This window comes from Neoarius graeffei, chromosome 14 (genome assembly GCF_027579695.1).
Source record: "Neoarius graeffei isolate fNeoGra1 chromosome 14, fNeoGra1.pri, whole genome shotgun sequence".
In the NCBI taxonomy this organism is placed as follows: Eukaryota; Metazoa; Chordata; class Actinopteri; order Siluriformes; family Ariidae; genus Neoarius; species Neoarius graeffei.
Window position 1 is genome coordinate 47,187,896 of NC_083582.1, and position 20,138 is coordinate 47,208,033.

General features: G+C 39.6%; 2 protein-coding genes across 5 annotated transcripts; one reads left to right on the top strand and one right to left on the bottom strand.

Annotated features, from left to right (window-relative positions):
- Window positions 1–359: 359 nt before the first annotated feature.
- On the bottom strand, window positions 360–12,832 carry rgs9b (regulator of G protein signaling 9b). Of its 4 annotated transcripts, XM_060939830.1 has the most exons (18): window positions 12,543–12,832; window positions 11,391–11,500; window positions 9,210–9,306; window positions 7,705–7,755; window positions 6,915–7,021; window positions 6,754–6,805; window positions 6,499–6,557; window positions 6,284–6,360; window positions 6,073–6,154; window positions 5,663–5,725; window positions 5,086–5,115; window positions 3,105–3,166; window positions 2,183–2,296; window positions 1,978–2,093; window positions 1,586–1,673; window positions 1,243–1,381; window positions 1,066–1,148; window positions 360–939 (listed from the first exon to the last, which is right to left on the bottom strand). In XM_060939830.1, exons 2-18 carry the CDS (start codon window positions 11,454–11,456, stop codon window positions 786–788), a joined length of 1,440 nt encoding a protein of 479 aa, XP_060795813.1. In that variant the 5' UTR covers window positions 11,457–11,500; window positions 12,543–12,832; the 3' UTR covers window positions 360–785. The 4 variants fall into 4 exon arrangements, with proteins under 4 accessions (XP_060795813.1, XP_060795814.1, XP_060795816.1 ...); XM_060939831.1 differs by lacking the exon at window positions 7,705–7,755; XM_060939832.1 differs by lacking the exon at window positions 11,391–11,500 and having other exon boundaries at window positions 361–939; window positions 12,543–12,827.
- gna13a (guanine nucleotide binding protein (G protein), alpha 13a) lies at window positions 12,354–19,156 on the top strand. Its single transcript, XM_060939835.1, has 4 exons — window positions 12,354–12,693; window positions 13,213–13,439; window positions 15,950–16,000; window positions 16,127–19,156. The coding sequence occupies exons 1-4, from the start codon at window positions 12,414–12,416 to the stop codon at window positions 16,697–16,699; spliced, it is 1,131 nt and encodes a 376-aa protein (XP_060795818.1). The 5' UTR covers window positions 12,354–12,413; the 3' UTR covers window positions 16,700–19,156.
- Window positions 19,157–20,138: the final 982 nt, after the last annotated feature.

The window sequence follows — 20,138 nt, forward strand, 5'->3', positions numbered from 1 at the left end:
TAGCGAGATATATATATATATATATATATATATATATATATATATATATACACATAATGGCTGGGAAACTGCTGCAGCTTGCACTAATGGCAGTGGCTCCATTGTACCTAATCTGCATGTCTGAGTGGAACACCAATAATAATAATAATAATAATAATAATAATACACAATGCATTACTGCACAATTTTACTTACGTTTTGTAAAGTTCACAATAATATCTAATACTAATACCTCATTCATTCTTTTTTTTTTTTACATCAATATTTTACACTGCCAAGATACAACAACAATACCATGGAACAAAACAAAACATGTAGAACCCTAAATAAACAATGACAGATAATGAATGACAGACACGTGATTTGGAGACACAGGACAGGAACAGTTGGGAATTGGAAAATATGTATAACTTTATTACATGGATGGTAAAGAACAGAAATGGACAGAGCAATTTTATGCAAATGGAACTATATGCAAGTGATAATGTTTGAACACAAAATAACAGAATCTGACATAACACAGATGTTCTCATGACACTCATGTACAATGAAAAATATGGGCTACAAAAGAAACACATACAACACAATATATTAACCCTTAAATTCCCTTCAAGCCTTAGCTTATTCTACTGAACATATAATTATTAAAGATCTAGCAGTATACATTAAAAAGATTTACAGTGTAAAGTGCCTAAAACTAGTATTTAGTCATAGCAAAAGATGTGTTAATTTGATCTATGATGAAAGTCTGTTAAAAATACTGTGGCTGTATTTATTCTATTTGCTCATTTTTTCTGAGCCAGTTTGCTCATAACCTGTGTGATGTCCACAGGGCCACTGGCAGCCAGTTTGGCTTTTTGCGCCTCCTCCTGCTGCCTCAGGATGATGGGACTCAGGCTGGGCCTTCGCTTCTTGGCATTCTGCTCCAGCTGAGCCTCACTGAGAGGAGACAAAATGTCATGTGTATTATGACATTTGCACTCTGGAAGGGTCAGTTGGTACAGACACCATTTCAATTTTAACAAAAGAATTATTATTCTTGATGCTTTCCACTTTAAATCTAACCTGAATCTGTGCGGCTCAGGAGCAACAGCCTTTTTCTGGGTGTCCTTAAATACAGAGGACTTCAGATATCGTCCATAAGAATCCTGAATGCAAATCAAATATTATTTCATGGTTGTAAAACTCATCAGAACATTATATAGCTGATTGGTGCTGATGGTTTTTGGGAATATGCCTGACCTTCTTCATGAGCATGTAGATGTGGGTCTGAGCAGCATCCAGGACATAGCGATGTGGGTGAGACAGACCCTTCACAGTGATCTCCATGGTCTTTCCATCAATGTTGATCCAACGAGGTGCTCCACGAGCCAGGAAAGTCCTACAAAAAAAAAAATGTCACAAAATGTAACATCAGCAAAAATGAATTTTAAAGAACAGCCATTCAAATGTTGTATTCATGCGGCATGCATATAAAAACCATATTAGAAAATGACAGAAAACAGACGGTGGAGAGGATTGTGTATAATGTACAAAGAGCATTGAGAAATTTCATAATAAAAAAAGTATGTGGTGTTACAATTACTTGTAGATCTGCTGAGCTTTCTCTTGCATTGTAGCTGCAGCCCCCCATTTCAGATCTTCACATGCTTCCCAAAATGCAAGATTCTCACCTATTTATCAACAGAAACCATCTCTAAATCTCATAACACCATTGAAAACAGACACAATGTCTTGTGTCTTAAACCATCACCGTCATCATTGTCTTTGTTAACTCTCATATGCTTTGTATGAATGTGAAAATGTGGTCTAAATCTGCTTTGCAAATTTCTTTTGTATCATCTGGGAAATCTATCACAATAGAGGTTTTGATTTTTTGTGAGATGGACTATAAATTCAATGACTTTACAATACAGCAGTGGTGTAAATGTGTTTCAGAAGCAATGAGTTTATTCATGTTTATTGCATTTTACATACCACTGAACTCCTTTTTCAGAAAAAGACGGAAATCTGCCCGTCCACGTGGATCACAAAGCAGTTCACCAAAGCTGAAAGTCCAGCGCTCCACTCTCATTTTTGTAGGATTTTCAACACTTAAGACAAAAAAAAAGAAGCCTTTTATTATTTAACCTCCCCCCAAAAAAATACCACTTTAAACTCAATGAGGAAATAATGGACTTACGTTGGCATGTTAAGGTCCCAGTATGTGACATCATCTGTTAACCATGGGTTGCTTGGAAGGCATGGATAAAGGAAGGGGTCATGCTGTTTGCATGTTCCTGTGTACTTGACAAGGCTGCAGTGATGTAATGTGGGACAACAGCATTATATATAGTTAGGTCCATAAATATTTGGACAGAGACAACATTTTTCTAATTTTGGTTCTGTACATTACCACAATGAATTTTGAACAAAATTCAGATGCAGTTGAAGTTCAGACTTTCAGCTTTAATTCAGTGGGTTGAACAAAATGATTGCATAAAAATGTGAGGAACTAAAGCATTTTTTAAACACAATCCCTTCATTTCAGGGGCTCAAAAGTAATTGGACAAATTAAATAATTGCAAATAAAATGTTCATTTCTAATACTTGGTTGAAAACCCTTTGTTGGCAATGACTGCCTGAAGTCTTGAACTCATGGACATCACCAGACGCTGTGTTTCCTCCTTTTTAATGCTCTGCCAGGCCTTTACTGCAGCGGTTTTCAGTTGCTGTTTGTTTGTGGGCCTTTCTGTCTGAAGTTTAGTCTTTAACAAGTGAAATCCATGCTCAATTGGGTTGAGATCAGGTGACTGACTTGGCCATTCAAGAATATTCCACTCCTTTGCTTTAATAAACTCCTGGGTTGCTTTGGCTTTATGTTTTGGGTCATCCCAAACCCTTCAACCAATTTTAATGTGGATACCCTCAAATGAAAGCTGAAAGTCTGGACTTTATGTCCATTATATAACTATAACTTGAATATGTTTCAGTAAACAGGTAAAAAAAGAAAATTTGTGTCAGTGTCCAAATATATATGGACCTAACTGTATAATCTGAGTATAGAAGACATGTAAAAATCCTCTTGCAATGCAAATGTGTGCATGTTTTGATAAAGGACATACGCTCCAATAGACACAGATGACTTCACTCTTGGCCTCATGATGCACTGTTGAGTGAAGATGATCTGCAGCGGGGGGGCGGGAGATAAAATTGGGTAATATATGTTGAAATGTGTCATATGCAATGTAATATAGTGTCTGCAATAGTATTTTAAAAAAAAAACCCACACCATTCTTACACACACACACACACACACACACACACACACACACACAAAATGGGGTCCAAAATTCCGAGACCACTAATGAAAATGCTTTTATCTTACATTATTTTCTAATTTAATTAGTTTCAATTTTCAGAATCTCAGAGTTTTAGTATTCGGTTTGTCTCCTTTTTGCTTTAATGACAATGGCATGCATAAACCAATCTGGCATGCAAAAAGATGTAATCCATTTCAGATGAAATCCATCGTAGTGTCGTTTGAATACATAGTTCAATAGAATCGATTAGGCATGAGGAAAATCTGCCCTTTTGTACAAAGCAGTTAACATGGTCAGTATCACAAATTTGTTTACATTTAAATAGGGACCTAGATAAAGTATAGAATCCATCCATCCATTATCTCTAGCTGCTTATCCTGTTCTACAGGGTCGGAGGTAAGCTGGAACCTATCCCAGCTGACTATGGGTGAGAGGCGGGGTACACCCTGGACAAGTCGCCAGGTCATCACGGGGCTGACACATAGACACAGACAACCATTCACACTCACATTCACACCTACGGTCAATTTAGAGCCACCAATTAGCCTAACCTGCATGTCTTTGGACTGTGGGTGGTAAAAGAGAGCAACTGGACTTGCTTGAAGACATTTCACCTCTCATCCGAAAGGCTTCTTCAATTCTGTCTGATTAATAGGGAGTATCAGGTATTTATCCTCTCATGGATGAAAAAGCAATCCTAAGGTGTCGTTGAGTCATCCTGTTGGTGTGGGTCACTGGGGGCTGGGTGTGAACGGCCTAGAGAATCGTTGGGGTGATCAATGGTTGTTGGTTGAGAACTTGAGAATTTTTTTTTTTTTACAGGGCTAAAATTCCTCCAAGCCGGTGTGCAGGACTGATCAACAGTTACCAGAAACATTTAGTTGCCGTTATTGCTGCACAAGGGGGTCACACCAGATACTGAAAGCAAAGGTTCACATACTTTTGCCACTCACAGATATGGAATACTGGATCATTTTCCTCAATAAATAAATGGCCAAGTATAATATTTGTCTCATTTGTTTAACTGGGTTCTCTTTATCTACTTTTAGGACTTGTGTGAAAATCTGATGTTTTAGGTCATATTTATGCAGAAATATAGAAAATTCTAAAGGGTTCACAAACTGGGACACCCTGTGTGTCTCATCTCATCTCATTATCTCTAGCCGCTTTATCCTTCTACAGGGTCGCAGGCAAGCTGGAGCCTATCCCAGCTGACTACGGGCGAAAGGCGGGGTACACCCTGGACAAGTCGCCAGGTCATCACAGGGCTGACACAGACAACCACTCACACCTATGGTCAATTTAGAGTCACCAGTTAACCTAACCTGCATGTCTTTGGACTGTGGGGGAAACCGGAGCACCCGGAGGAAACCCACACGGACACGGGGAGAACATGCAAACTCCACACAGAAAGGCCCTCGCCGGCCCCAGGGCTCGAACCCAGGACCTTCTTGCTGTGAGGCGACAGCGCTAACCACTACACCACCGTGCTGCCCACCCTGTGTGTGTGTGTGATATTATGATTGTTTATCTGGGGAAACTGCGACAGACCTAGCAAACCAGCGGTAGATGAAGTGTGCTCAAGATAGATGCAGACAGCCTCATAAGAAGCTGGCAACTGACAGACCAATTGGCCTAAAGATTGTCCGCGTGAGTGAGTGGATAACTACATAAATGAGTAGGTCTACAGGTTAATAAAGTGGACAGGTTATTAAAGTGGCCAGTGAACATGTATGTATATGCATGCAAAGTAACAAACCATAAGAAAGAGAGCACCACTTACTATTCTTCTATAGAAGTCAGATGTTTTTTTCTGAAACATAATTAAAAATAGGACAAGATAATGCCTTGGAAAACATTGCTTCTATATGCAATGAACAATTACCCCTGTATCCACTAAATACCTCAATCTCAATTCTCTTTTAATCATACAGTATATTATAAAAATAAATTCATGTCAAGTAAAGATAATCTTCTTTCACACAGGTGACAGCAGTTTCATTCACATTTCAGGAAAGAATCTGGAAATAAAAGAAAGGAAACAGAAAAACAATCAGAAACAAAGCACTAACTTTATTTCTCAAACGATGTACCCCAAATCCTGATGCTTAAAATTAATAAGCTAAAATCATAGCCATCATAATAGCTATCTTCTGGTCCAACATATTAAGAATATTATGTCTAAGTTTAGCAAGCTCTCCTGCAACAGTGAGATTAGAAATCCTCTTGCATATAAGCTGATAGACTAGTGTCCTTGACAGATTAGAGGCATCTACTTTCTTCGACAGCATGTTAACATCTCAGCAATATGTATAACTTGTCCACAGAGGCAACTCAACAACTGTAACTTACCTTTTTACCTCCTCCTGATTGGGATCTACTAGTCGTTCCAGTCCATAGTCCATCCCACTAACTGTTCCTGGCTGTTTGGTGAACAGTAAAAAAAAAAAATAATAAATTTAAAAATAAAAGCATTGCTTTTCATGGTCACATTGCCATTTGCTACAAGTATTAAAAAGTAATTTATTTTCAGTTAGAGTGCAAAAATTAAATCACTGCATATAATACACAGTTTTAAAACAAATTTAGCAGGTCAAATTATACAGTAAAAACTTGCTTTTCTGTGTCACACATGACTTATTCATTATTTTAATGTAGATTCAAAAGCATGCATTTTTTTTAAAATGATCACTTAAATTTACAAATGTAAATTTTGCCCTTTTTTTTTTAATTACTGAGGGAAAAACCTCCTGTTGCCTTATTATCTCACCGGTGGTCTGTGTACTACCCAGTAGGCTCTCTCCTGGCAGTCAAAAACCACTCTGTCTGGTTTCTTTCTCTCTTTCCCTGCCCTGTGTGTGAAGTAAACACATACTGATGCACTTGAAAAATCTAACACCTAAGCTTTCAAGAGTCATGCTGATTGTATGAGACAGACACCACTTGCAAAATGAAAAATATAATCTATAAAACTGACAGACCTGTACTGCTCTTTAGCCTGCATCACTATGAAGTCCCACTTGTGGTTCATCCATTTATGTAGATGATTATACTGCTCCTGATAGAAGATATTTATTATTATTTTCTCATATAATGAACACCACACATGTATACTCCGGAAACAGCAACCACTAATTCACAGATATGATTAGAGCGATTCTAAAGAGGTGTATATGAATACTGTCATAGTCTTTACCTGTTCATGCAACTCTAACATCCCCTTTTTTCGTATATTCCTCTTTGCCAGGTATATTGCTTTAAAAGTTCAGAAATATAACCATTAGGTTTTCTACAGACCAGGATTATTCTACATTTTTTTATACTATAACATTCAATGGCAAATATTTGGCAAGTTCCATTTGGCATGGAAAACCTATATTCATATTGCACTGTATATTAATGAATATATTAGCAGGGGGAAAAAAGAAAAGACAACAATGTTATTACTGACCGTAATCAGTGTCCTCCACTGGCCACTGCTGTGCAGGCCAGAAATATGGTGTCTGTAAAAGTATAATGAAAAACTTTTGTGTTATTAATACCATCATCAAAAACACTGATAGTAAATCAAAATCCTGTGTGAAAATTTTGAGATAGATTCATTAACGTTACCTGAAAGCGATAGAGTGAGGCATCGGATCTGATGATTAGTCTCTTGTGATCCTGCAGTGGATAAATATATCCAAAGGCCACCATCATGGTGCCTAAGGCTCGTGCCTCTACAATCAAATAAGACAGAAACATTCTCTCACGCAAATAATAAAGCTTATACATGTATATTTGCGTTTTAATTTATTTGAATGATTGCATTTTTAACAGACAAACTGAGGAAGGCTAAACCCAGCTAAGCAACTTCAGACAATTTAGGATGACTTAGTGCGGGGGTGGCACGGTGGTGTAGTGGTTAGCACTGTCGCCTCATAGCAAGAAGGTCCGGAGTTCGAGCCCAGCGGCCAACGAGGGCCTTTCTGTGTGGAGTTCGCATGCTCTCCCCGTGGGTTTCCTCCGGTTTCCCCCACAGCCCAAAGGCATGCAGGTTAGGCTAATTGGTGGTTCTAAATTGACCGTAGGTGTAAATGTGAATGGTTGTCTGTGTCACCCCTGCGGTGACCTGGCGACTTGTCCAGGGTGTACCCTGCCTCTCACCCATAGTCAGCTGGGATAGGCTCCAGCTTGCCTGCAACCTGGTAGGACAGGATAAGCAGCTACTGATAATGGATGGATGGACTTATTGCGGTGAAAAAAAACAACTTACTGTACTATGAATAAACAATGAGATCACAACAGCATGCTGGCAATTTGTTACATGCAGGTAATGTATGCTAAAGCTTTGTGCATTTTCTCTCTCTCCCTCTCTAAGAAATCCTCCTGTGACTGGCAGAGAGAAAACGCCCCTACTTACCAGCAACATCTATTTTGAAACGATTAGAAATCCATTCAACAATATCTTCTCCTGGATGAAATGGAGAAAAATATAGCCATGATTATGTCAGTATTATGAAATAAGGAATCTAAGTATCAGAAACACAGAGAATGCTATGAACAAGTGAGACTGAGCCTGATTCTGTTCTAGCTCAGACTGTAGACTCATGCAGCCTATTAGTCTTTTTTTTTTTTAAATTTATACATAGAATGACATGCCCCCTACATTTGAACTCCATAGAGCATGACTGATAAATGTCGCAACCAATATCATAGCAGGTTGGACAACTGACTTTTTCTTTAGGTTAATTACTGAAGCATGGCGAACACATGTAGTACACATAATGTCTAAAAGTGAACTTCGATGGATCAGAGGTAAACAGCATAACAAACGGAATCGCAGTGCTGTGCTCCCCTCTGCATGGCACAGTTTCATTTTATTTATTTATTTACTTACTCAAACATTTCTTTCAGCTCATGACAGGCTTGGTAATTAGCTGTCGAGTGCTGGTGCACATGCGGGTTGAAAAATGAAACACTAATTGAAATAAGCTATTTACTTGCCAAAATGGGAAAAACAAGAGGCGCTATGGAGTAAAAGGCTAAGGATTAGACAGTCGAATTAGAAAGATTTCTGTGTCGACTACATGAATGTTTTGAGGAATCCATACTACAGTTGGATCCATTTTGTCGAAAATAAGATCTTTCTGTCCTTTTTGGTTGTTTGCCAGAAGACAGCTGAAGAGTTTTCGCAGAGCACCACACATTTATAAATTTACATTAAATGTCCTTCTATTAAGTAAACACCATTTTAATGTTCACTTGGTAAACCTGGGTGCATCTTACAACAACTGACACATCACGACTAGATTCACTTATACAGGGTCAGCATGAGCTCTTTTAATTGGGGCCAAATGAGCAGGAGTCTGTGCGAGTGAATCAGAGCAGCTTCATTAGTGATGAGGGAGGGTTGGCCTGCTGATCCAATTCATGTGATTTCACTAAATCATTCATCAACACCTTGGGTGTCCTCTCCATACCTAACACACTTTCCACAAACAGTGCTAAGCATAACTTAAACCATGTTGCACAATACCATCAGCAGAAATGTGTTTTGTGTACACAGAAGAGGAAAATAGGCTGCCCCTATTTCACATCTCAGACTGTTCATGATTTTGGAGCTAAGAAGAGAAGAGCTTTTCTTCCCTGAGACCACACAGCCTCAAGGAGGGAGTCACTGTAGCCAGCCACACTGAGGTTGTCATGGCAATGGATACTTCATAAGAGGACTCTAATGCATGGTCCACTGGAATAACTAACAATATTAAGGAGTAAATGCTCTCAAGAAATCAATGCATGTAGGAGAACTGCTCTGCAGGTCATAGTGTCTCAGACGCTTTGTATTGACAAGTGCATTTCACAGGATTCTCTGCTGCATTATTATCTACATTGTCACACAGCAACTAAAAGGCATTGTGCTTTTACCTGTGATGGCATGAGGGATGGTGGTGATGACAAGTCTCTGGGTTTGAGACTTTACTCCGGTCTTAGGGTCCTGCATTTCCAACACCACAGCTTCCATCTGCCATTATATATACAAAATGGGGGGAGAGAGAGGAGGGAAAAAAAAAAAAAAAAAAAAACACTTTCATATGCATAGAATTCACCATTAAAGGGGAACTTCAGCCAGACACTGAGTGCACACAATACACACAAAATAAATAAAGCAGGGTTTTCAGTTACTGCTGATATAACATTTCTTGTGTTGCTTTGTGTGGACTGTATAAATAAACCATTGTATAAATTAACTATAAATTACCTGACTATCTTCAACTTCAATGTCATTCCAAGATAGACAGGATGATAATTTGTCATTTTCTAACAAGCCCATTTTCTTCACATATGGAAATTAAGTGGTTAATATTCATCAGTCTGCATATAAATTTACCAGCAAAGCATCCTGGACAATATGAGTAATAGTGCATCACAAGATGGGATTCACTTAAAATGTTTGCAGTGAATCCCAAGAATGATTAACTAATATGTTATCTGAGAAGCAATACATTGCACTGTTTATGTTGTCAGATTTATGTCAATATATCTCATCTCATTATCTCTAGCTGCTTTATCCTGTTCTACAGGGTCGCAGGCAAGCTGGAGCCTATCCCAGCTGACTATGGGCGAAAGGCGGGGTACACCTTGGACAAGTCGCCAGGTCATCACAGGGCTGACACAGACACAGACAACCATTCACACTCACATTCACACCTACGGTCAATTTAGAGTCACCAGTTAACCTAACCTGCATGTCTTTGGACTGTGGGGGAAACCGGAGCACCCGGAGGAAACCCACGCGGACACGGGGAGAACATGCAAACTCCACACAGAAAGGCCCTCGCCGGCCACGGGGCTTGAACCCGGACCTTCTTGCTGTGAGGCGACAGCGCTAACCACTACACCACTGTGCCACCCTGTCAATATATAATGGGACTCAATTCATAAAGCTGTTGAGTAAAACATGAAGTGTGAGGGGGAAAAAGCCCATCAGGTTCAACCCCATTCCATGTTGTCCTACTGCTATGTATCTGACATTGTTTGCTTGTAAACATTTACAGAGGGCTCATATTCTGCATACCAGGGAAAAAAAGAGCTTCACAAAATGCAAACTGTTTAATAGCAAAAAAGCAGTTTCCACAGTCTGTAAGGTCTGAAGCCTGCAATACTGATGGACGAAGTGATCCCTGCTGGACTCTTACATGCTGTTTCATTCCCCGATAGCTGACCCCTTTGAAATATACCCACTGCTTGACTGGTTGATCTCTATGACTGTTTGAAGTTGCTATGAGCTTTCTCAGGGTGTCTGGCTTTTGAAGATGATTTGGAGAATCATGCACCCTCATCCTGATCACAGCAAGCTGTTGACCAAATGATTGGTCTATTACAATCCCAACAGGGACCAAGTGTCAGGTTTTTTTGAAGCCCAAAACACAGTATTTGTTTACTTCAAAATATGAATCACTCAGGCAATATTTTAGGGTTGCGAGCGATTTCATTGTTGCATAAAGGTGGGCGATAAAGCTAGTCTAATACCTTTAACCACACGGTCCCCTTACCTTTGATGGGAATCAGTTCTAAACATGATAGGGTGGACAATTTATTTGCAGGTAGAACCTTTGCATTCATATAGTGTGTATATAAACTATAGGATTAAACTGCTTTTATTTGGGAATCAGGATTTCCTGACAGACTCAAGATACAGATAACAAAAACACACAGGTGTTCTCAGTAGCTCAGTTTTATTTGAACAAAATTGATGTTGTTTTCACCAGACACACAGTCTGGCACAATTAATAAGTCATGTGACGCTGTATGTTTAGATATACCTGAATAGACAAAAGCAACAGTTACTTATAAAGAACATGCAAATGCTGAGGTCAAGTGTGGAGTTAGTCAGATACAGAAAAATGCATTGCAAAAAAGCATCAGGTATGTTATTGTATTGCACAAGGTGTATATGAACATTAGACCTGACTGAAGAAAACACACTCAAACTGTAATTCACACTGAAACAGCCGATCACTAGAGAACATCACCCTGGTAAACCCATGTGTTTTGCTGGATAAGACACAAAAACCTTAATTGATGATGTTTTGACTGTCAACCCACCTTTTTCAGACAAGCCATCCGCGGTCTGTAACGCTGACCGTGATCCTGCACGTTTCTTATAGTCATGTTGGCGTCTTTAGCCTGCGAATACGTTTACAGTCCACCGATGGCTGAAAAGGACCAAGGAATAAAATGAAGACGCAGACGTGCGAGGCTTTCCGATCCGGCTGGCGTCTAATCTCTTATTATCATAGTGATATCCACAAAGACGACGCTGAACTCCGCCAATCAGCGAGCAGTTCCGCTTCTACAAGTAAAAGCCTACCATAGCATGCAGAGAAAGCTGAAGGGAGCTGTTTTACACCCTAAACACTACCAGAGGGCGCTGTTTTACAAGTTAAACACCACCAGAGGGCGCTGTTTTACATGCCAAACACCACCAGAGGGCGCTGTTTTACAAGCTAAACATCACCAGAGGGTGCTGTTTCATGCACCAAACACCACCAGAGGGCGCTGTTTTACATGCCAAACATCACCAGAGGGCGCTGTTTCACACACCAAACACCACCAGAGGGCGCTAATTCCTCACCTGTTGCCTTTTTTTCCCCTACCCGTAGCCTTCGCTTCACCACGAAACGAAAGTCATGGCCTAGCATTACAAACAATGTCATTTTGTTTATTAATTTAATAAATACACTTTATTAACCTGTTGTAGGTTTATAGTTTTGTGTAATGAATACTTATTCAGCAAAAAAAAGCGCGCAACACTTCGTAATAAAATCAGTGCACGTCTATTATCTCCTTGTTTATCGACAAAAATGATAAGTGAATTAATTGATAACCTAGGTTGGCTTTGAATGTCGAGATACTAAACAAAACTAGATTTTAAATAGTTTAAAATAATATTTCATGGCTTATTTTAAAGGATGTCCGAGTATTTATTAAAAAAAAAACCCCAAACAAACAGTGATTAGCAACCTGAGCAAAACTCGATGCTAAGTTACCGCCCAAGTTTTTTTTTTTGTGCACGCGCACGGAGCGCGCTCTCGTCAGTGATGGATCCATGAAGTTGTTACTACAAAAATGGCTGATTTCCTGCCCTCCCGGACGGCGATAGTTTGTATCCCCAGTTGTTTGTTGTCCAGCAACGAAGTCGAGCAGCAGAGGAAATCTAAAGAGATAGACAGATGTATTAATCGGGAGAAGACGTACGTGAAGCGGCTGGTGAAGATATTACTGCTCGGAGCTGGCGAGAGCGGCAAGTCAACTTTCCTGAAGCAAATGCGCATAATTCACGGGCAGGACTTCGATCAGCGGGCCAAAGAGGAGTTCCGGGCCACCATCTACAGCAATGTTATCAAAGGTGTGACGGTTTGTCGACTAGGGAAGTTTTTTCTGATCTGTCCAGATTGCTCGGCTTTCTCGTATTTCGCAGTGAAGGTGATTTCCGTGACCGACTTGTTGCGAGAAGTCTCGAGGTGAAGCGGATAAAAGCCGTCAGACGTGAATTAGCCACAGTAGCTCAGCACTGCGCGCCACGCCTTGTACTTCACACAAAACTTTGTTTTCTTTCCTTTCGATAAACTCTTAACTGTCTTTCGTTTATTTCTTTAAGAAAGCCCACAGTCGATCATACGAAATATGATAGTGATGATGTAACACTTGCTAAACTGACTCGAACTGACATTTTATTTTAGGATTTTTTTTTTTTTTTTTTTTTGCACTTAGCTAGCTAGTCTAGCTAAAGTCCATGTTTTTGTTATTCAAATTAAAATTTCTCCATGCTTAAGGCTTAACTTCTGCTGACCGAAATCGTACTGAACTGGAAATAGTAGCACCACGTGCATGCTTTTATATATATCTAATCACTTGGTGTGTGTAGGAATCCGAGTGCTGGTTGATGCCAGAGAGAAGCTGCACATCCCTTGGGGAGACTCTTCTAACCAGACACATGGGGAGCTCCTGATGAGCTTTGACACACGCTCAGCCACAATGTCTCAGGGAATTGTAGAGACCAAAGTCTTCCTGCATTATCTGCCCTCCATCCACACCCTGTGGGCTGACAGCGGCATCCAGAGCGCCTACGACCGCAGAAGAGAGTTCCAGTTGGTGAGTTATTGAAAACCAGCATCACACCTTATTACCACAGGAATCGTACAGATGAGCGGAGCATCCAAACAAACTCTGTGAGGTTCTACTGATGCTGTGATTTATCAAAACTACACATCTGGTGCATGAAATGTTCGCAGCACTTATTAATGTTACATTTTGCAAAATGTAAAATTCACACTTGGTTTTATTTTCAGTGGTTTTTGTGACCTCATGAGAAAACCCTGAATAAGTACTAAAAAGAAAATGAAATTAAAACACTCCGTTTTCTTTATGTTCTGAAGAGCCGTGTGTACACAGGATGTTTGTAGCTTGCTTGATTTGAGTTTTAGTTATGAAGGTTTTTGTTATGCTGGTGTTTGGTGGTCTTAGTATAGGAATGTTGAGCTCTTTAATCCTTGCCTTAGCAGTCATTCCTCCGTCATACTGGTTGTACGGTGCTGTCAAAGTGTTCTCAGCTGTAAGCTGCATTCCACACGCATGAGCTGTAGATACTGTTGTTATAACAGTATTTATAATACTTTTATATATGTATTCATATTTGAACCAGACGTGAACTTGACCTAAACCAGATTTTTACTATTAAAGTTATTTGTAACTTGTTAGATTTTACACTTTGCCAATTGTCCTTTTTGTTGGATAACTTCTCAGGATCCTGTGAAGCAGTGCTGCTGGGGCTCCTTAACTGGCAATGTTTAATATTTATTTAAAGTAATTAAATACATTTTTGAAGAGCACACATATGTTGACCTGTCCACTGTGGTTGTAGATAGATGGATAGGTACAGGTAGATGTACTTTAGTGATCCTGGAGTTTGGAGCAGTGGTTATATAAATACAAGTATTTTGTGAATTTTTGCCCACTAGCAGTGTTTTGGTCGGGCTACTGGAGCAAACCGCTGAAGACGGCCAATAATTAACAATTATTTGCCAAAGGTGACATGAATATCAGTGAATAATAACCGAAATGAAGTCATAGTTATTATTCACTGAGCCTGAGGCAGATAATTGTTTTAGTAAAAATACACAGGTTTTTATTTAAAAAATAACTTCAAAAGCGGCATGCAAATGTAATGCGCACAAACTTGTCACTTATTTATGCTGAGTCACATAAAATACTTTGTTTTGAAATAGGTCAAATTAATCACAATTTCACTTTACCTTTGAATAGTTTTGGGCCAAACTTCGTAGCATCTTTTAGTGCTTTTTGGAACAGCATGTTCTTTCAAAATTTGTTATTCTTTCTCACTTATGGTGACAAAGCGATTGGCCGCCATTTTCCTGAGTTGCTCGAAGTGATTATCGAGAAATAATCCAAATTTCTTGACCACTCGGTGCATGTGATTTTCTGTAATACCTGCGTATTTATGCTAAAACAATAGTATACCACCTATTTAAAGCCCATTATCTGTTTATTCTGAATAATGTATTTGTATCTTCATGCACACACCCTTTACTAGCCACTATTGGACCATTTTCTGTAGGAATAATTGCTGAACCATTTAGACCAGTCTCCTATCAGTAAGCAGTGAGAATGTCTAATTGAGGTCTCTTTTTATAAAAAAAAAAAAAGACTTGAACTTTTAGACATTTCAAGCCTTAAATCCAGTTTTAGATTTTTTTTTTTCTTATTTCCTTGCACAGTCTGAAATCTAGGGTTTTAATGTAAGAAGTCATCACACAATAGTTCATAGCAGAAAGTGAAACTCCTGTCATGTGGTCGGTGTTTTCTTGTTCCCTTTTCATTTTCCTTTAGCAGTCTCTTGGAATCAAAGTAAGCTAATGCCAGTCTATTTCGGTAAAGTTTATATAACTTATCATTTTATTTGTAATCTTGGTAACTCTGAAATGCAATTAAATAATCTCAGGATTTGTGGAATCATGTGAGTTGTAAGATCCAGGAACAGATTCAAACAATATCACTTTGACTGAAAGCACAGGCTGAAGGTTAAAATGGAGCACTGTTCTCATTACATGAAGGAGGGAAATAAGGGATTGGGGAGAACTGGTGATTTTTCTGTTTAGGCTTGAGCACTGAGGGGCAAGGGTCATGGTTGTTATGCCAGAAAAATTTGAAGTAGCTTATAATGCGCTGGGATTTGTGTTGCATGTCTGGTTTCGTAACCGATTTCCTATTCCATAAAAGTTGTTGAACAACACTGAATTTATTGTAGTGAATTTAATAATCTGATTCATATTGGTCATTATGCATTCTGAGGTGTTTAGATGGATTTTCTATTTCAGTCAAGACTTTGTTTTGATTTTATTATTTAATTAACCCTTTTAGAAATTTGTAGTGGGTACAGGTGGATGTATATGGGGGGAAAAAAGTTGTTTTTAATTTATAACTATCTAAACTTGATTTTCGCATGAATTCACATAAATTAATGTCCATATCAGTTCTCAAAAAATCCCATGTTTTTACTGGTGCTGAATTCCTAGGTAGTGTTGTATAATCATTGTATGAATTGCTGGATTATAACATTGAGCTCCCTCCCCCTGTGTCTATAGGGTGAATCAGTGAAATATTTCCTGGACGGTTTGGACAGAATCGGACACGTGGTAAATCCTATTGACTTGAAAATTGAGCAATACACTGTAGTTAAGGAGGATAATATATACATACTAAAGATTTTTGCTATGATTGTTTTATTTTTATAATGGATTTTTTTGGTCTTTTACTTGTAGGATTACCTACCAACCCAACAGGACATACTTCTGGCACGAAGGCCTACGAAGGGCATCCATGAGTATGACTTTGAGATCAAGAACGTTCCATTTAAGATGGTGGATGTGGGCGGGCAGCGGTCAGAGCGTCGACGATGGTTCGAGTGCTTTGACTGTGTCACTTCTGTGCTCTTTCTGGCATCATCTAGCGAGTTTGACCAGGTTCTTATGGAAGACCGTCAGACCAACAGGCTCATGGAGTCACTCAACATATTCGACACCATCGTCAACAACCGAGTGTTTTCTAAAGCGTCCATCATTCTTTTCCTCAATAAAACAGACCTTCTGGAGGAGAAGGTAAAGACTGTGTCTATTGCTGACTATTTCCCCGACTTCACTGGAGAGCCCCACGATCTGGCTGATGTACAGAAATTCCTGGTGGAATGCTTCCGTGGTAAGCGGCGTGAGCAGCAGCTGAAACCCTTCTACCATCACTTTACCACAGCTATTAACACAGAGAACATCCGTCTCGTCTTCCGAGATGTCAAAGACACAATCTTGCATGAAAATTTGAAGCAGCTTATGCTACAATGAGACGTGCCGTAATGCTTAAGATCATTCCACTTTTAATGAGGTTTTAATTCTAGCGCAAGTGATTCAGCAAAGACCCAGAAATTAACACCTGTAGGCAGATTGTTCCCCTCACAGATGAGACTTTTTTTTTTTTTAATGCCAATTTCAGTGTCCCTTTCAATACATTCAGCTGAGTCACTTGTCTGTTTTACTGCTGTCTTTGCCACTTAAAAAAAATTATTTAAAATTTTGTCTAATTAGAAAACTCCCCCTATGTATGGTGATTTAACCTCACGCAAGGCATTTCTCGCATTGTATTTTCCACCATTCAGTACAACAGTTTTAGCAAGTCTGGAGCTTCCCTCTGTTTCAGAGCAGAGATTATTTTTTCATCTGAAGAAGCAATCACCTACAATTTATCTATTTTCTGTTATATTTGCATTTGGCAGATGTTTTGTATGTGTGTCATTCATACAACTGAGCAATTGCAGGTTAAGGGCCTTGCTCAAGGGCCCAGCAGTGGACTTGCGATATTCCAATCAGAAGTCCAGTGTTTTAGCCACTGAGCTACCACTGCCCTGGTTCGAGGCCCACTACCACTTACGCAAAAATATTTAATTTCCCTACTCCCTCAGCTAAAGTCCTAAGCTGGATTTTATTGTAATTTTTATATACTTTTTTTTTTTTTTTAAGAAGAATTTGTCTTCCATAGTTCACATCTGGACATGCCTTAAAACCAAGTGGTAAACGTTAATCACAGTCCAAGATGCATGATAACTGCTGAGACTCAGGGGCTGTAAATATGCATTATAGACGCGTTATTGGTGCGTGGCCTTCCATAATTGGGATTAGACCCCTTTTCACCGTTTCAGGATTTAGCAAGTCCTGTAATATCCCACTTTGAAAAACACCATAGCGGTGCACTTGGATTATGTAGAAAATGTAGTGGCCCTATTATTAAGGTACCTGTGTATGTAGTGCTATTGTCTTTGTTCCTTATTAAAAGGGAAAGACTCTTAAATGTGTTCTTTGTTATACAGAATTTATATGTTGTATAGATCCTTTTGTCTATAGGGTGGGGATTTTTTTTTTTTTTAATTAAACCATTGTGTGGCCATCTTTCACTTTTCCATTTTAAGTGAAATGTAACTAGCATTGTGTATGAATCTTCCTAAAGCCTAGGTCACAACCGGACGTACAATTTTTTGGCGTTTCCCAAATTTTGTTCATGGAGAAAGACGCGCGTTGGCCGTAAGTTTGTCTTGCAACCTGAAAAAAACATAAGCGCCCGTAGAGTTTGTTTGACATGACAAAGAACCTCCGCGGCCAGTCTACGGCTGAAATCAGCACGTCACACGCGCGCCCTCCGTGCGTTTCTTGCATTTTTTGCACGTAGACCAGCCGTAGGAGCATGTACGGCCGGTTGTGACCGAGGCTTAAGGAGGTTTATTATAATTAATTTACCAAAAGTAAGGTGTGTGTGGGGGCGGCACGGTGGTGTAGTGGTTAGCGCTGTCGCCTCACAGCAAGAAGGTCTGGGTTCGAGCCCCATGGCCGGCGAGGGCCTCTGTGCGGAGTTTGCATGTTCTCCCCATGTCCGCCTGGGTTTCCTCCGGGTGCTCCGGTTTCCCCCCCAGTCCAAAGACATGCAGGTTAGGTTAACTGCTGACTCTAAATTGACCATAGGTGTGAGTGTGAATGGTTGTCTGTGTCTATGTGTCAGCCCTGTGATGACCTGGTGACTTGTCCAGGGTGTACCCCGCCTTTCGCCCGTAGTCAGCTGGAATAGGCTCCAGCTTGCCTGCGACCCTGTAGGACAGGATAAAGCGGCTAGAGAAGATGAGATGAGAAGGGGTGTGTGTGCGTGTAATATACACACACACAGAGAGTGTAAAGGCTAAATTGACCTTAAGCCCTAGCTAATGAATAGGCTAACATGAACAATTTTCAGGGTTTGTGGTGTATGGGGGGAATTTTTTTTTCTCCTCCTCTCCATGAAGTATATTTTGCTTCCAACATGGACTAAAACCTTCAGTTTTCTTCTCAAGCTGAAATATCCAAGACAACCTTGTGCATTATGTAATTAATATCTCAGGTGTATTTCATAGTTTGTCTGAGTTCACTGGCTGATTTTAGGCAGTGATTAAAGATGGGCTCGTAAGAATATCCTTTACATCTTATGTTGACTTCTGCCATATGCGACTGAGAATTCTGGCTTTTTGTAGTGCCGACTGTACCTGGTTGTATACATAATTTAATGTCCTATGGTCTCAGCCTTAGTTTTATTCATCATGATCCTGTAATCTAACTTGTAGTGACCTGATATTTCATGGAAACTGGCATTGGTGTTCAAGCTCACCAACAGAATTTGCTTTAAAATTTAGTCCATTTATGTCCCTTGTACAGTATCAGTTTCATATTTTTCAGCCTTTCTTTGTATAACTTTCTTTGGTCCATTAAATCAAACTATTTTACAGAGATGTTCATTTTTGAGTTGTTGGTGTTCTTGATTTGCTTTAAATTGTGGATATTTAAATCAAGACAGTTTCACTACATATAAAGTTGTTTTTTATTATTATTACTACTACTACTACTACTACTACTATTAATGAACAACTATTTATGGCAGCAAAGTGGTGCAGTGGGTAGAGTCCTGGGTTCAGTCTGCACTCAGGTTAATGTCTGCTTGGAGTTTCCATGCATGTTCTTCCAATGTCCGCGTGGGTTTCCTTCAGGTTCTACAGTTTGCTCTCCACTTCCCAAGTAGGTGGATTGGCCATGATAAATTGCCCTTTGGTGTGTGTGTGTGCACAGTTCCCTGGAATGAACAGGCAGCACTTTCAGAGTATATTCCCATCTCCTGCTCAATGTTTCTGGGATAAGCTCCTGATCCACCTCAGGCTTGACCAGAAAAAAGCGGCGAGTGAATATTTATTTATTGACGTAGCACACTCGTATCACAAAATTCAGTATGAAGTGAAAACCGAGTGAAAAGGTCATCAAATAATGAAATAAATACAAGTGGGTTAAAAAAAATGGAGGAAATGATACAAAATGGTATAAGACAAAAGGGAAAAAAAGTATTTCTGCTGTTTTTAATCAATGTTTTAGTCATTACTCAAATCACTACTACTTTTGACTGTTCATGTTAGGGGTCACCACAGCGGATCATGTCCCTCCATCTCTTCCTGTCCTCTGTATCTTTTTCTGTCACACCAACCATCCTCGTGTCCTCCTTCACCACATCCATAAATCTCATCTTTGGCCTTCCTCTTTTCCTTCTACCTGGCAGCTCCATCTCCAACATTTTTTTCCCAGTATACCATGGATCTCTCCTCTGTACATGTCCAATCCATCTCAATCTTGCCTCTCTCACTTTGTCTCCAAGCCATCCTGCATGTGCTGTCCCTCTGAAATACTCATCCTGTCCAACTTTGTCACTCCCAAGGAAAATCTCTGC

Excerpts from the sequence above, each read along its gene's own strand:
- gna13a (XM_060939835.1), top strand. The coding sequence starts at position 12,414 with ATGGCTGATTTCCTGCCCTCCCGGACGGCGATAGTTTGTATCCCCAGT. Across the intron at positions 12,694-13,212 it reads CTACAGCAATGTTATCAAAG|GAATCCGAGTGCTGGTTGAT; the intron begins GTGTGACGGTTT and ends TGGTGTGTGTAG. Across the intron at positions 16,001-16,126 it reads TGGACAGAATCGGACACGTG|GATTACCTACCAACCCAACA; the intron begins GTAAATCCTATT and ends TTTTACTTGTAG.
- rgs9b (XM_060939830.1), bottom strand. The coding sequence starts at position 11,456 with ATGACTATAAGAAACGTGCAGGATCACGGTCAGCGTTACAGACCGCGG. Across the intron at positions 6,558-6,753 it reads AGTGGAGGACACTGATTACG|CAATATACCTGGCAAAGAGG; the intron begins GTCAGTAATAAC and ends GAACTTTTAAAG. Across the intron at positions 5,116-5,662 it reads TAGATCCCAATCAGGAGGAG|AAAAAAACATCTGACTTCTA; the intron begins GTAAAAAGGTAA and ends ATTATGTTTCAG.